The 17,087-nt window shown below is 41.8% G+C and overlaps 1 protein-coding gene across 1 annotated transcript; it reads left to right on the top strand.

Moving 5' to 3' along the window:
- The first annotated feature begins 14,881 nt into the window (after positions 1-14,881).
- On the top strand, positions 14,882-17,087 carry LOC136499802 (uncharacterized). The gene is made up of 4 exons (XM_066495326.1): positions 14,882-15,578; positions 16,508-16,586; positions 16,795-16,875; positions 17,057-17,087. Exons 1-4 carry the CDS (start codon positions 14,882-14,884, stop codon positions 17,085-17,087), a joined length of 888 nt encoding a protein of 295 aa, XP_066351423.1.

Below are 17,087 nucleotides of genomic sequence, written 5' to 3' on the forward strand. Positions count from 1 at the left end.
GGATTAAATCAACGCATGCATGCATTAGTTCGACGGGGACCACCTGAGTCAAAGCCAATTCCTATTCTGTAGCCAACGCACGTGACCTGGCCTCGGGCTCGCTCGCGTGTTGCGGTCCGTCTGGTGGACTCGCGAGTTTTGGTCTGGCTACAGAATACACTATTTTGTAGCCGGCTATAGTCTAGTTCTCTCTCTCTCTCTCTCTCTCTCTCTCTCTCTCTCTCTATATATATATATATATATATATATATATATATATATATATATATATATATACACACACTATTTTGATATCTCGCATCCTGGTTCAGAAATCCAACTTTGTGTTTCATGTAATATATATGTAGTATTTGAGCATCTTACATCCAGTTTAGAAATCCGGTTTTCTGTTTGCCGCGCATGGACGCGCGCAAATCACTAGTTTCTTCTTATTAAGAGTGCGGAGCTCAGCGAGCTATCCACGGTTGTTGCGGATTTGTTACCGCGTGTCCCCTTGATTTGTACGCCTCCTATTGGGCCGTCCCGCTCGTCCTGGGCTCCGTGGCCTTTTAGATCTGATTGGGCAGCCACCTTGCGGTCTCTTCTCTCTCTGCCCCGCTTTTCGTCTTCGCGGTATTCTCGTGTGCTCTGTCGTCGTCGCTGTCGCCGTCGCCATCGTTGACCTCACCGTGGGGTCCCTCCTTTTCGTTTCCAACCTGCGTGGCGAGTTATGGTGCTTTGGCTCTTCTTCTCCCTTTCGGGTTTTGGTTACCGTTGTTCCTCGTCCCTTCTTTCTACGTCGTGTTTCTCGGCTTCCCCAGCCGCTGCTCGGTCTACCTTGCTATGGCTGTGTTTTGCCTTGTGCCTTCGGTTCTTCCTGCATTCCGCCTTATTGACCGCTGTGTTCCTCCCTCTGCTCGTGGATTGGCATTTGTTAGGGTTCGGTGCTACAGTACACGCCGCCGCCGGCCCGCGCCGTCTTTTGTGTCTCAATCGCAGCCTTCCTGCGCTTGTCGTTCTGTTCTTTGCCATCCGGTTTGCTTCCTTTTAATTTTTGGCTTTAATCTTTGGTTTCTCGGCGGCCGCCCCTTTTGCCTTTCATGCTCCGCCTGTGCGGCTCGATTTAGTGTTGTTTTAACCTTTGCCTTCATTTGCAGGCTCCTCGACGGCCCGCCGGTTTGCCGTCTTGCTGACGTCAGCATATTATGTAGGTAATTTGTTCCTGCTCCGGCTCTGCGCCCCCACGTTTGCCAGGTTCAAGGTTTCTTTGCTTCCGTCCTGCTGATTCATTTGGTTGCAATGTTTGTAGCCGTGTCTGGACCATCCGCCGCCACATTGCAGCCACATAGAAATTGTGTTCCTGCTGGTCCACAGCATGCCAATTTTTTCCCCTTGAAAGGTCCTTGTTTGGTTTTGGTAATTGAGTGACAACTTAGGTGGACTAATTGTGTTTATGTGAGATACACAGGTGATTAGTCCACAGGTACATGTGTGTGAGCAACATATGCCATGAAGGTGAAAATGGCTTGGAGATGTTGCGAAGCTCACACATGTGATGATGAAGGAGCTTAAATGAACATGAGACATGACATTGAGTCATGTGATCAAGGTGGAGAAGATCAAGACAAGACTTGGCTTGATGGACCGGTTGCAAGCGTGAAGGGCAAGTCGAAGGCTTTGGAGTGATGGACCGCGTGGCGGTGAAGCTTGAGCAAGACTTGGTACCGATGGACGATGGCAACGGTGAAGAGCAAGTGAAGTCAAGATCGATGAACCAATATGATCATGTGATGATATGAAGTGGATCATATCATTGTTGATCGTGTTGGTGCATGTGTTGCATCGACGTTGAAGGAGATGGAATGGAATGCGCAAGGCAAAGGTATAACCTAGGGCATTTCATTTCACCGGTCATAGGTGTGTAGAGAAGTTTATGACCGGGTTTAGGATAGATGGCCGTACTATCAAGAGGGGCAAACTTATTTGCATATCGGTCATCTAGTGCCACTCGAGTGATCTAACTTTGCATTGTCGCTAGGATCGAGTGGCGTGGCAAGTTGAGTGGCTAACATCTTTTGGGAAATGATTGTGAAAATGCTAACACACATACACATGATGGTGTACACTTGGTGGTGTTGGCACATTTACAAAGGAGGTGGTGTTTACATAGGCGCTTTCGGGAAAATGGAATGTCTATTTTCTATTGCGCCGGATGCAAATTCTTGGTGGTTAGCACGGGTGAAGAAGTTAGAAGTGAAAACGAGTTGGTCGCGAAGATGCCGGCGTCGGTCAACTGACCGGACGCTGGATCTGAATGCACCAGACGCTGGAAGGCTGCGTCCGGTCGCACTGACGTACGGTGACGCAGTAGCTGGAGAGTGACCGGACGCTGGCTGCGTCCGATCGCGTTCGACCGGACGCGTCCGATCATGCTCGGGAGCTTACTGGAAATGACCGGACGCTGAGGGTCCAGCGTCCGGTCAGTTGAAGCTGGAGCGTCCGGTCAGGTCAAGTGACCGTTGGAACCGGGACACGTGGTCGTCTGTGAGCGACCGGACGCTGAGGTCCAGCGTCCGGTCAACACGACCGGAGCGTCCGGTCGACCCGACCGTTGCCCAGTGAAGGGGTAACGGCTAGTTTAGCCCTTGGGGCTATAAATAGAAGTGGCCTTCGGCCATGGCTGGAGTGGAGCACCTCAAGGGACTTAGTGTCCATGCTTGTGAGTGCTTGGAAGCCCTCCATCACACATATACTTGATAGTGATCATTCGATTGTGTGAGTGAGCGATTCTAGTGCGATTGCATCGTGAGGTTGCATCGAGTGGCACTAGGTGATCGAGTTGCAAGCCGGTGGTGCTTGTTACTCTTGGAGGTTGCAACCTCCTAGACGGCTTGGTGGTGGTCTCCGTCGAAGCGCGCAAGAAGCTTGTGCGGCGCTCCGGAGAAGTGCTTGTGAGGGGCATTGTGCTCGCCCCGCGGGAGCCGTGAAGAGCAACTCTAGTAAAGCGTGTCATTGAGCTACCCTCACTCAAGGGGTAGGTTCTTGCGGTGCCCGACGTGCGGGCTTAGCGGGTGATGCTAATTAGCCACCGAACCACCAAGTGAGCAGTCGACACAACGGGGACTAGCGTGTTGGCAAACACGTGAACCTCGGGAGAAAAATCATCGTGTCAACCTTATTCTTCCCGTTGGTTTGCATCCCCGTTACACAAGCTTGGAATTACTTTTATACATATTAAGCTTGTGTAGTTGCTCTTGTAATTAGATAGCTTGCGTAGCTTGCTAATTACCTTCTTGCTTGTGTAGCATAGAAGTAGCTCCCTTGCGTGGCTAATTTGGTTTTAGTAACCTTGTTAGTCACATTGCTTAGTTTGTGTAGCTAAGTATTTGCGCTCTCTAATTAGGCATTGGTTGCCTTGTTATTGAGCATTGCTAGTGAGCTTTGTTAAGCTTTGTGCTTTTGCTTACTAGCATGTGTAGGAGCTCCCTTGTTGCTTAAAAGTACTAGAGGCATAGGTTTGTGTGACCTTGCTCCTAGCATTGGTTAAGAGAGCTCTAGCTAGCCCGGCACCTTTGTTGCATAATTGTTATCTTTGCAAGGTGCTAGTGAACACATATAGTGGGGTATAGTCTTGGCTAGACCGATAGTTTTAATTCCGCACTTGTATCGGTTAGCCGACGTGATTAAGTTTTAGAAAAGACTATTCACCCCCCCTCTAGTCGCCATCTCGACCCTTCACCCCTTCAATATTGTATTTTCTATTACCTGAGTTGAAGTCTCTTTGTTTGTTCAAAACAGTAACTTGAGCAGCTCTATCCATTAGTTAAAATGGTTATAGGTACCAGCTTAGTATATTACTGTGCCTACAGATTTAAGCCTGCTCATGCATCAACGTATTGCATTTTGCTGTCATGGTTAGCTCAAAAGAAAAGATGTTGTCCTTATTTTCAGACAATCCCATAAACCTGAAGTTAAAAAACTCTTTTATCTTCCTCCATGCATCGTGATATTATTTTCCCCCTAATGATTGAAAATTTTCAATTTCTAACTCTGTCTAATATGTCATATGTGCAAGGTGATATTATTTTCCCTCTAATGAAATGAATGCTGCACATGGCTGCTCGGTGGTGTACCTCTTTCAGCTCTGTAGCACAAGAGAGTATGGCTACTGCATATCCAGTCCTTCAGGTAATAAACCACACCCTTGTATATTGATGGTCTTTCTCAATATTTTTTTCTCCTCAATCCATTATTGCAGCCTTTATTTTCCTATTGCAATATATTTCTCAACCAATTGATGTATTATATCTGTTCAAAAGGGATCAACGACTTTGCCGGTCGCTACCAATCGTACTATCAGAGTGGACAAGCAACATCTCATTTTTGAGGATTGAGGTGACACTTGATTTTCATAGAGCTAATTTTATACAAAAAGTTCAATCAGACTGAAGCTCATTTGTCTTTATATTCAGTTCGTTCAATGGATTGTAATGTACAACACGGATAGAATTTCATGGGGATGACCTGATCTTGATGGGGCTACTCATGGACAAAAGTTTCAGAGATACAACTCTGTTCAAATATGGAAATGGTATTTTTTCGACTCTTTAATTTGTGGCTGCGTTAATAAAATGCCAATGGGGCAGTCCATGAACAACAGTTTTTCCTACTACCACATGTTTTGTTATGGTTCGATCGTCTATTGTTTATGTTTTTCCTGTGCGTGGCTTAATTTGAATCTTTCATGTACCTATGTATGCCTTTTACCACCTTGGCAAATGGTAGAAAACAAACTACACATGAGGTGGTTCAGGTTCTGTTCTTTTGGTGAGGTTCTTGCGGCTCAGGCAGTTTCCCCAGTCCGATATTTGTGTTGTTTTAGTAGGTTTTCTTGGTCTGTTATTACTTCTGTGCTTAGTGCATTGATTCCCGAGAAAAAAAACTGTTACATGGTTTGGATGGTCTCTTGGAATTATTAGTGGTCTGTTGGAACTATTGCATGTTGTTATGTCAGTATAGTAATTTACAGGCTACAGTCAAGGGCTGATGGATAGATCCGTTTATTTTCCTTCCTTTCCCCTTTTTTTAGGCATTCTATTTTCCCTTGTTTAATTTTCTTTTAAGCAATTTTTCCTCCTGGTATCCCATGCTAAAACTGCTGCTGTCCCTTCCCTCCTCCCCTTCCCCTTCTAAATTTCCTAGATGGTAAAGTAGCACATTTTGAAAAGCTATTTATAGTTAGACTAAAATAATATAGAACTACAAGCAAAGATGGCTTAATTCCTTCCCTCCTCCCCTTCTCATCTTGAATTTCCTAGATCAAGGTAAAGTAGTACATTTTGAGAAGCTATTTATAGTTAAACTAAAATAATATATAACTACAGGCAAAGATGCCTTAATCTTGGTTTATATATGCCATAGCCCTTTTTAGTAATATAATATGTTCATGACAGGGTTCCATCCCGTCTACGTCAATTTGCTTGTGTTAGATAGTTTAGTTAATGTATTAGAGCATAATCCCCAAAGATCTGCTCTACATTTTAGCCAGCCAGCTTTGTTTTCTACTTAGAGTGCCAACTTGCATTACAGGATTGCAACTTGATTTTGGTTGCTCCCTCTTTCTGAATTTCCTTCCTGGGTTGCCAATTTACGTAGTTACTGATCATTTCCAAGTAATATTTATAAGCATAGGTGGATGATGACGCAATGAAACAATGCAGTAAAAAACAGATGATGGGACTTACAGCTACCTTGAATTAAGAGCTACTGTTCCTTTCCTTTTGGAAAGATTACATAACAGCTAATGTCACCTCTTTTCTTTTGTTTCGGTTTTGCAGCCTATGAGCTAAGAGAAGGATCCCAACTTTATCCCCCCTTGTTGATTTAAAAGAAGGAACGTGCTGATTACAAAAACGCCGCCTCCTCCTGGTTCGGACTGTACGTGCTCATGTCCTTTTCAATTGACTTTGATTTGTATGAAACAAAATGCCTGTCGTTTTCCGCTTTGATTTGGATCGTCTTCTACGTATGCCCTACTACAGCTCCATGGCTGCTACAAGTTCAAGGTTGGTGAAAGGAGTTTCAACATGGAGCAGAGCATTTCCATGGCTGCTATAAGTTCAAGGTTGGTGAAAGGAGTTTCAACATGGAGCAGAGCATTTCAAAATCTAAAACTTGAGAATGATTTGATTCTATCATTGGTTTGGTTCTGAACCTTTCTTTCTTTTCACCATCATATGTGTAGATTCATAGCTCACTTTTGCATAAGGAACCGATTAAATGGGGAATCATCTTCGATAGGAACACAAGTTTCCCGATCCCTGCAAATAATGGTCAAATCAATGATGGTGCAGTTTAATGATTTACTGAAAAACGAATTTAGGTGATTTTAGAAAGGGACGAGCACAAAAAGGTTGATCATTTATAATACACATGAAAGGTAATATATTGATTCTACATAAGAACACATCAATTCTATATATAGATCATTACCTAGGCAAGAGGTTTACCTCTGAGGTTGAATGGTGGCAGTTTTTTTTTGGTGAAAAGTTGCAGCTCTCTCATCTATTTAGGTTTTGCAGTTATATTTTGCTTTTCCCGATACCTAGGTGATTTTCTCCTAAAGAAATGGCCTGAAATGATTGTGGCATCTACGTTGCACATAACAAAAAAATGAAATGGATGGATTTCCTCCTGAATGAAATGGCGCAAAATATTTTTGCTACAATGGCTGCATATGGAGGATGCAGAGAATTACATTTTCCTTTGATATATTGTTTGTTTCCCCTAGTGTTATGCATCATGATTTGTACAAGTAAAGGTAGTTGTTCATCATTCATCGTTTCAGCCTCATAGTCAAATTTGACTAGATCTGTGCTTGCTGCAGGTACTGTGCTTATGCCTTCTTTGAGGATATTTGATATGTCAGTTCTTTGGTCCAAGTTCCTGACCAGCTTCATCCTGTGTTTCAGAGATAGGTACTTCAATGTTTGATCATACACTTTTATCCCTAATTACTAAAATAATTACAGCTTATGCTTCCAGGTATCACCTTTCCATTTTCCTTTTCCTTCAATTGGTAGACCTGTCATGGTGGTGCTGTTTCGGCAGCAACATATTAGCACCATTTATTTTTTATAAAAGAAACTCTCCTTGGGAAAATATATGAATAAGTCAAATCTGAGATGCTGTCAGCCATATCGAGTTGCTATGCCATCTGTGCAAGTGCAAGGTTGAAGCTATTTTGTATAGATCTGGTTTATTCTAATTTCTTTTATTCCTTTCCATTTGTTAACGGCTTTGTTTCTACTTATTTCAGCCTATTTAATTATGTTCCTATGATTGAGCTGTTGCTTTCAAAATTTCCACAGAATGTCGTACAAGTCTTGATAAAAATGCTAATTGCTTTTTCCAATGAACATAGTTTCTTAGAACTGGTGTTTTTTTGCATTGCTATGGTAGGATTAGGCTCATTTTCCGGTCTATAATACCTCCATGATAGATTTTAGTGCCATAATTCAGTTTTGCTTTTGGGTAAAATTGTACCTAAAGCCTGTGTGAATTGATAATTTCTGGTTCTGTAGGAACTGAACAATAAAACACATGAAGATACATCAATCTCATCTCTAAAAGCAGGCTTGTTGGCTGCCAATCCATGCAGGTATACAAATTACATTCTCTGCCATATTTCAGTTGCAGATATTTACATGTGTCATTTCCAGATATTTTGTGCTGATTATGTTTTGTAGCACTGCAGCTACCAATTCATCTCTACCAATGTGCTCATTTTGTAAAATCTAATCACTTATATGCTTTGCTCTGTGTTGTCTGAGCCCAGAGGTTAAGCAGCCAGTACCAGAACTGCAGTGTGGGCGTGTGGCACGCAGGCACGTATCAGCTTGGCAGCCCGGCGATAGCATCAATTAGGTGCAAGCAAGAGGCAGCTCTGTACTCCAGCAAGGCAGTTTATTGCCTACCGACTACCGAGTCACTATACCAAGGTATTTTGATTGCACTCCTTTCTTTTGCCCCTTGCTTCCTTTGATCTTGGCCAATTGGAAGATTGTTGTTGCCTTCCTGTCATCCTGATCTGTGATGCCTCTTCATAATCTAGAGCCTGTTGATCAGATCAAAGTCTCAAAGCATCTAAAAATTCCAAGAAAAGTGTGAGTGTCAGAGTGCATTTCATACTTACCTTCAGTAAAACGGACCTCATCATGTTTCCTTTGCTTTTCGTCTTCTACTCTCATAATATGTTATTCTTACATATGTTGATTATTGACTTATTTATCTGTTTTTATGTTTGCCGACTGGCTACGATTTTAAAGTTTGCAAAAACTCCTCTGGATGTACAATTTCTGGTTAAATAATGACATGTCTATTATTGTTACCTGCTGTTACTGTGTTATCCTTCTTCTTTTTTGCATACATGTTTACTTTAATCTCCTGTAATAACCATGCCTTGCATAGGTCGTATATATATTGCCTGATAGTATGTGGCCAACTTTCAGCACATATATGGAGAACAATGTCGAAGGACCTTTCATGATACCACAATCTAACCTTTGCAAGAGCATACGAAGAAAAGATAGGAGGTAATACAACTTTTCAGGTATTGGATTCAATATGTACTACTGAAAATGCATTAGAATACATTTAAAATCTGATCCCACCCCTTGTCCTTTTTTTGTCCCTTACAGCTATAAGCACTTGAAGGAATTCAGCTAGCAAATGATGACAGGTACGTTCCTTAAATTCCTTATAATCAGTGTTTTTTTTGTGATATCTAATGATTCTCTTTCATTAGTTTTATTTTGGGTTTCCCTACTCTCCAATTATACTCTACATTTGTATGTCTTCTTGTGCAGAGTGCATGTTAGGGAAATTCAGAGTTGTTCCACCAGTATTCGGTACCTGGTAAGCCTCATTGTTGCCACCTGTTTCCATTTCCTATTCCATTTTAGCTCTTCATATATTGGATTTGTACCTAGGCATGAAAGAAAAAAAATCGAAAGCTCATGTTTTGACCTACATGGTTTTTAATGTGGTGCCATTTTTATCTCTATCCAGACTAAAGGACTATATTTTTCTGTTACCCTCTACTTCATGATGTTATTGCTTGGTTCTCAAAGAGGATTGTAGGTTTTACGCACATATTAATTTTTCCTTCAATATCAGACCTTATCACCTTGAAACTTGGCCCCATCATCTTGCCATCCAGAGTCCAATTTTTATTTTGGCCTCAGCTTGTAATCCTAGCACCTGGGTTGCACGTGATTTTTGTTCAGTTAGTAGGTCTAATTCTTTTTGCCCTTGGGAATGTACCAGACGATGATCTAGAATATTTTTCATGACGACACTTTAGTTTCTTACAGATGCCTGTTACTGCTTGCCCTTTCCTTCTTAATTTGTGCGGTGCAAATATTTTTATATTCCTCTGTTGTTGTTTACCGTAGTCATTCAGGGATTTCTTTCTTATATGTCCACATACTATGCTGCTTGCTCCTTGTCATAATTTAGAGACAATAGTTCTCCTGCTACTCTGTTCATATTAAATTCGTCTTAATTTGTGCATTGCCAATGTTTTTATATCCCTGTGTTGTTGCTGTTTTTGTATCTCCACCTACACATTATTTTTGGTCCTGTAGTGGCATCCTCCCTTTGCCTAACCTTCTGCTGTTGCGGTACAATTGTGCCGCTCCGCCTTCACTCAGCTGTCAATTCATCTAACTGCTGGTCCTTTTTACTCCGCTTCCTACCTTTTATTTCAGATTCGACGAAACACACACACAGCCTGTTCGTGAGGCCGTATCGTATCGTAGATTATTTACTGCTGGCTGATTTGGTGTAAGAGAAAAACACTGTTCCCGGCTGGAAATTTACGATCATTTACGAGCAAGCGAACAGGCTGTATGTTACGCACACGCAAGAGAGAGGGAGAATTTTTTTTTACACTTTTTGTAAATTAATTTTAAATCTAATACTGTTTTATTTTTTTTTCCAAAACTAACATTTTTGCCCGCGCCTATTTCCCTGGCACGGCGAAACGTCTGTGCCACGCCATGCATGGTGGCGCGGCGAGAGGGATGATGTGGCGACGACTGAGGCGCTGACCGGTGATGTGGCGGGGTCTGCCGCGCCACCGATCTTAGCGCGGCAGTCCTAGGTAAATATCGCCCGCGAGCCGCCCTCCCTCTGTCTGCCTGCCCGCCGCCGCGCCACACCCGTCGCGCCACGAACGTCGCCCGCCCGCTGCGCCCACCTTGCCCACACGCCACCACCACCACGACGCCCAGAACCATACCGCGACTCTACATCCGACGATAGTGTGCCTGCATCCAGCAGACGAAGGTCATCGCGGCCCTAGGTGCATCTTCAAACGAGTAAGATTGATTAAAGTCCTAATTAAGTGCTAATTTCGGTTTAGGCGTTCCTTTAATTAGGTTAATTAAGATCTTGTCTAAGTATAAGTTCTAACAATTGGTATCTGAGAAGCCGCTTAGCCTAATTCTTGAACCCTAAGACCTAATTAGTATTTGGTTAAGATCTAAATAGCCTCGGATTTGTTTGATTCAAAGTTCTTTAAGCCAAATCAGAATATAGGGTTTCGCTTAAGGACCGAGAAGGAGGGGAGTCGAATCAACTTCAACACTAAGCCCCAGTTTTTGCCCAAATCCGAGCCCTAGGAATGCAAATTACCCAAATCCGATAACAATCCCCAACCCTAAGATCAGTAAGACGCTTTTCACTTACCTTAAGAACTAAGATGACGCCGTCGGGCTCCTTCATGAGTTCGTCAGCGGCCACAAAAGGGAGCCACGCCGCCGCCCTGCTATGTGCGCGCGTGGTCTCCGCCCCAAAGTGAGCAGATCACCGTTGGGGCATCAAGAAGCCATGCCTCCGCCCTATTCTTTGGCGCCCGCACGCGCCGGCTGTGCCACGAACGGCGGCGCGCCACGGCCGTGAAATGTTCCCAGTACTGTGAGGAAATAGTTTACTATGCCAAGCCCACGCCTTTCTGAGTTCTTTAATACCACCATAGAGGTCAACAAACTGTGAGCAGGAAAACAAATGAGTCATGCATATATCGAATTAGTACATTGCACGCGTCCTTGCAATGCATTGCAAGAGGATTAAGAATTATGATTAGGCTAAACAATAAGGATTATATAAAGTTTAGTAATAGATCCACGTCATGGCACAGGGTGGCAGTTCGGAGATAACATGGTACTTGATAGGCATTTGTATCTGCTTAGGATCATGGACGTACACATAAAGACTATGTGGCAAAGCACCATAGTCTATAGAAAACCAAACATCTGTGGTAACAGATTCAGTTGGGCAGGCACTGCAGTAGCGTTTATGGTGCATATGCAAAAGGCAGCAATACATCTAAGAACTGTGGGTTCTTCATACAGCATATAAGTTTTTAAAGTCTTTATGCAGATAGATTACCGTCCTGTTCGTTTGGGTTTGTTTGGCTTATAAGCCATGGTTGAAAATACTGTTGGCTAGTTTGGTGTGAGAAAAAAATATTGTTCATTGGTTGATAAGCCATGGCTTATAAGCCAAATACGACCCAGCGAACAGGCTATACATCGTCCAGGCAACCTATGTTGCAGTTTGCATAGTCCATAGACAAAAGGAACTTGGCCTGCAGATGTTTAGAACCTGGAATGCAAAAGTGGGGTGTGAGTTAGATTGTATAGTGTGAGGCAGTATAAATCTGCATAGAAAGAAAGAAAGAAAAAAAACATTTTATCGGCACGAAGTTTGTTCACCTTTTCATCGTCAGTTTCACTGTGAAATAACCTTTTCTGCACAAAGGATTTCCTGGTATTTTTTGGCAACCTAACTTTTTGGCAGAGACATAATATTAAAAGGAAGTATGTTAGGAGACATATTGTCTGTAACGGCATAGAACACTATATATGTATACTTTAATTATATATTATTTACTTAGGTGGGTTGTGACGGGTGGGGGTTTCATCAGTATCTAGGTGTCGTGGTGGCTGCATAAATAAGAGAATGATTGAAATATAAGTCTCTCTCTCTCGAATTTTTTTAATATTTTTTGTAAACTAATTTTAAATCTAACACTGTTTTATTTATTTATTTCCAAAACTAACACTTTTGGCCTCGTCTATTTCCCTGGCGCGGCAAAATGCCTGTGCCGCGCCATGCATGGTGGCGCGGCGAGGGGGGTGACGTGACGATGACCGGGACGCTGACCGGTGACGTGGCAGGTTCTGCCATGCCAAGGCCCACGGCGCGGCACTGACGCACCAAGGCCCACGGCGCGGTAGGACCTGGACACAGACAGAAGCCGATCAGCCTCAATTGGAATTGAACGGGAGCTGATGTCGGTGTTGTAAACAACTATGAGTGCTGCCGCAACGCATTGAAACGAATATGAAGCAAATAAATAGAGTTCGTGCGCAAGTTGACAAGTTGCCACATAATATTTTCATTGGTTCGACATAAGTTCGACATAACCAATTAAGTCTACAAGTTTCGGACGACAATATTCGTTCGACATAAGTTCGACATAACCAACTAAGTCTCATGAGTGTAAGGATCCCTCGGACGCCTCTGTCTCTTTAGATTTGTAGGCAACACATTGAGAGTGTAGCCAACGTCGGTGCAGTGGCGGAGGCACAAGGTATGCACTGGCATACCCTGCGACACCGATGAATATACTATTATATATACGTATTTGCATTTGTATTTATGTAAAAGGAAAAAGAAAAAAAAAACTTACCTGAACGGCTGGAATGCATCACTCGACCACGAAAGCCCACTTGAGGCAGAGGCAGCCCACGCGGCCCACGCATCCATGCAAACCGTGCTGGGCTACTGGCTGCTACGGTAGGTGCTAGTAGAATAGAACATATTCCACTTGAGGCTAGAATGCATTATGTCACGGACGAGCGGAGCCAGAGACGCATAACTTCCCCTAATCTAATCTCGATAGCAGGCGACGGACGAGCGGAGCCAGAGACGCGGTCACGACGCCGGTGCCGCCGGACACCCTGACGACAGAGTCACACAGACGCGGACACGCGGTGAGTACGACTACGCCACACTTTTCCAGTTCCTGATCTAATCTCTTGTGTTATTTGCTAACATTACAATAATATATTGTTTCATTATTTAGCATCGTGTTTTTCTAATATTCGTGCAGTTACGAAGAGAACCTCCGACCTCGTGTCCTGTTTGGCTTACGCGCTGTCCTACGGGCTACGGCGGCACCGGCCACCGGCGGCATCTAGGCGAATTAGTGATCACAATTGTTCTGGTGAGATTCAATCTTTGTTCTTCGGCTTTTTAAAAAAATTCATGTGTACTTTAATTGCTAATTGCTTAGCGCTAAAATTATAGAATCATCTATCACGCGGCGAGGTGGAGGATTTTTCTCAACATCAGAGTCGATCTTAATTGATCTTTTGTTCAGTACTCATATCATATGAGTGATCCATAATCGCATCTGAGAGTTCAATCGTGCAAGCGCAATTTATTTAATTATTTGGCATTGTGTTCTTTGTAATAGTTATGTAGTTATGAAGAGAAACGGGGACATTGCATCTCTTTTCAGAAGCTTGCAGCAAAGAAGAAGACTGCGGCAGCTGCTGCTACTTCTAATCCTGATCCGATTGAACCTGTGGTGGAAGAGCAGATTCATGAGAGAGTAGTTGAGGAAATTAGTAAATCCTATGCCACCGCCACAACCGTCTTCACTGCCACTGAGTTTATGACACCAATCGCCTTCCACATGATCTAGGTGAAAGACATCCTATTCTAAAATATCCTGTTAATGATCAAGATGTAATTCGAAGAGCATATATTATTAAAGGTCCATTCAAACCTTTTGCACATGATTTTCCAAAAAGAAATATTTCAGATAGGGATCGGGGATTCAACTATTGTTGGATGTATAATAATGATTGGCTTGAGTATAGTATTAAGAAGGATGCTGTGTTTTGCTTCATATGCTATTTGTTCAAGAAGGGTACTAGGTCAGACACATTTACTGTTGATAGCTGAAAGAATTGGAATATAGGAGAGAAAGCACTTCGTAAACATATGGGTTCTAAGGCACATATTGGCTCTCAATAGAGATACATTGGCTTTACAAATCCCAAGGTAGCAATTGATTATAATATTGAGAAGTGGAGTGATAAGGATCTTCATCTTTATAAGAAAAGGTTGACTTATTCACTTAGGTGTATCAAGTTTCTTTTGCATCAAGGGTTGGCGTTTCGTCGACATGATGAAAAGTGAAGAATCTGGCAACAGAGGGAACTTCATTGAACTTTTGAAATTTCTTGCTAGGAAATAGTGAAGAAGTGAAGAAGTATGTTTTGGACAATGCTCCAGGTAACTGTACCTTAACTAGCCCAGACATACAAAAGCAAATTATTCACTGTTGTGCCCTAGAAACTAGAAAGAAAATAATTGAAGAACTTGGTAATGAGCTCTATGCAATTTTAGCTGATGAGTCTAGTGAAATATCACATAAAGAACAACTAGCTCTTTGCTTACGTTATATTGATAAATTGGGAAGGCCATGCGAGCATTTTATTGGAGTTATTCATGTAGATGATACTACCTCTTTATCACTTAAGGATGCAATTGAAGCTTTACTTATTAGTCATGGCTTGACTATGACTCAAATCCGTGGTCAAGGATATGATGGGGCTAGCAATATGAAAGGAGATATTAAAGGGTTGAAAACATTGATCATGCAAGAATCACCTTCTGCTTATTATATTCATTGTTTTACTCATCAACTCCAATTGGTTCTTGTTGCTGTTGCCAAGGGAAATACTAATTGCAAGACTTTTTTTTTGATCAAATATCTATCTTGTTGAATATTGTTGGAGTTTCCTATAAACGTCATGACATGCTTAGAAATGCTAGGCTTGAGAATGTCAAGAAAGCACTTGACTATGGTGAAATTGAATCTGGAACTGGATTACATCAAGAGATGGGTTTACCTAGGCTTAGAGATACCCGATGGGGATCTCATTACAAAACTGTATGCAGCATCATTACTATGTATGAAGCAATCCATGATGAACTGGTTGATCTTGGGGATGATCCTGCATATAAGGATGATTGGACTAAAATACATTTTGTGACCGGAGCGTTTGAGAATTTTGAGTTTGTTTTCTTTGCACACTTAATGTATATTATTCTTGGATATACAAATGAGTTATCTGAGTGTTTGCAAAGAAGGGACCAAGATATTTTTAATGCAATATCACTTGTTAATGTGGCAAAGAAAAGAATGCAAAAATTGAGGTCTGATGGTTGGGATAATTTTCTTGAGAAGGTCACTTCATTTTGCGATAAACATGGTGTTGAAGTTCATGCTATGGATGGTTATTATGTTCCTTATGGAAAATCAGCAAGGAAAGCTCGTGCCCAAAAGCAAACCAATGATGACCACTTTAGAAGAGAAGTATATATTGGTGTCATTGATCAAATAAGTCAAGAACTTGATAATCGATTTGATGAGATTAATATGGAGTTGTTGTCTTGTATGTCGGCCTTCAGTCCTTCCAAGTCATTTGCTTCTTTTGATGCACAGAAGCTACGTAGACTAGCCGAGTTCTATCCAAAGGAGTTCTCAAATAATAATTTGCTCAAACTTGAGTTGTAGCTAGATAATTATATTGATGACATGAGACATGATGATAGCTTCAAAGGTCTAGACAATATTGTTGATCTCTCAGTTAAGCTTGTTGAAACAAAGAGGCACAAAGCGTACAATATGGTTTATGAGCTCCTCAAATTGATATTGCTTCTACCTGTGGCAACGGCAAGTGTTGAAAGGGTATTTTCTGCAATAGTTTTTGTGAAAACAAAGTTAAGAAATAAGATGGGAGATAGTCTTCTGGATGACTATCTAGTCACTTTCATTGAGCGGGATATTTTCTTTAAAGTTGATGAAGATGATATAATAAATACATTTATGTCCCTTCGAAAGCGTCGAATAAAATAGTCACAAAAATAACATTGTAAGTCTCTGATTCTCTTTTATGCCTTATTTCAATTATTGATATGGCTTTTGAACTATTTATACTATACTTAGTGGATGATTTGAACTTAATCCATGAATTTAAACCTTATTGTGTTATTTAGTGCATATATATCGAATCATGTTGTCAATTTTACAATTATTACCGAATTGCTGAAATAAATTTACCGAATTGTATATGAAAAATTTTTGGCGGCATACCCTAAAACAAAATCCTAGATTCACCACTGCGTCGGTGTGGTCTTATTGCCGGTGTGTGCAACTCGTACCCTGCAAATATATGATATGCACGATTACTTATAATCTTTATGATCGTTAGTTCGTGGAGCCTACGAATTTAAAGAAACTACCTTTGTTACTACCTGTGAGGCTCCTTGGGTATGAAGCGGGGCACCACCTAAGTGAGACATGTCGATCACGTCCTGTTGTCAAGAGTCCCACTGGTGGTGCTGTTATATTGATTTCCTTTCGGACTCTCATTTGCAGAATACATAATGAGCCAATTGCAACTACATTCTTGTTTTGAGTGCATTCGTAAATATACGATGTACATGACAGAAATGTGGTATTCTAAAATGATTTTGACTAAATGTGCTAAGTTATTGGATGGAGTTGGTCGATAAGATCCCTGATAACCCAAAAAGGGTCGTATTTGAGAGAGCACACAACAGAGGTCGGTAAATGTTAAAACTTTTTGTGCCTTTTTCATGTGTTGGACCTGCCTTGCCCTTTTGGTTTTTGTTAATCTGTTGATCTGTTGATTCTCTTTTTAGGTTCGAGGTTCCACTGCGTCAAGACAAGAGGTTGTCATCTGCATCGGGTAGAAACTTCTACATCGGATCCAAGGAAGAGAGGTGCTCAGGGGGTAGCTGTACGCCAATTAGGAGGAAGGCTGCACGGATGAATTCTCCAACAACACATGAGTATTTGCTGACCGGGGTAGACATAGAGGTATTCTTCCTTTAACGGACTCATCTTTCTGAATATAAAAAACTATTAAATATGGAACTCTAAAATGGTGGTTTCTTGCCACAGGTGGGACAATCTGTTCCTCAGCCAGAGGTAA

This window comes from Miscanthus floridulus, chromosome 13, assembly GCF_019320115.1.
Source record: "Miscanthus floridulus cultivar M001 chromosome 13, ASM1932011v1, whole genome shotgun sequence".
Taxonomy (NCBI): domain Eukaryota; kingdom Viridiplantae; phylum Streptophyta; class Magnoliopsida; order Poales; family Poaceae; genus Miscanthus; species Miscanthus floridulus.

What these genes read in the sequence shown, in the direction of transcription:
- LOC136499802 (XM_066495326.1), top strand. Translation starts at nt 14,882, where the DNA reads ATGCTTAGAAATGCTAGGCTTGAGAATGTCAAGAAAGCACTTGACTAT. An exon ending in TTTTGATGCACAGAAGCTAC is followed by an intron (nt 15,579 to 16,507) that starts GTAGACTAGCCG and finishes TCTCATTTGCAG; the next exon opens with AATACATAATGAGCCAATTG. An exon ending in ATGTACATGACAGAAATGTG is followed by an intron (nt 16,587 to 16,794) that starts GTATTCTAAAAT and finishes TTCTCTTTTTAG; the next exon opens with GTTCGAGGTTCCACTGCGTC.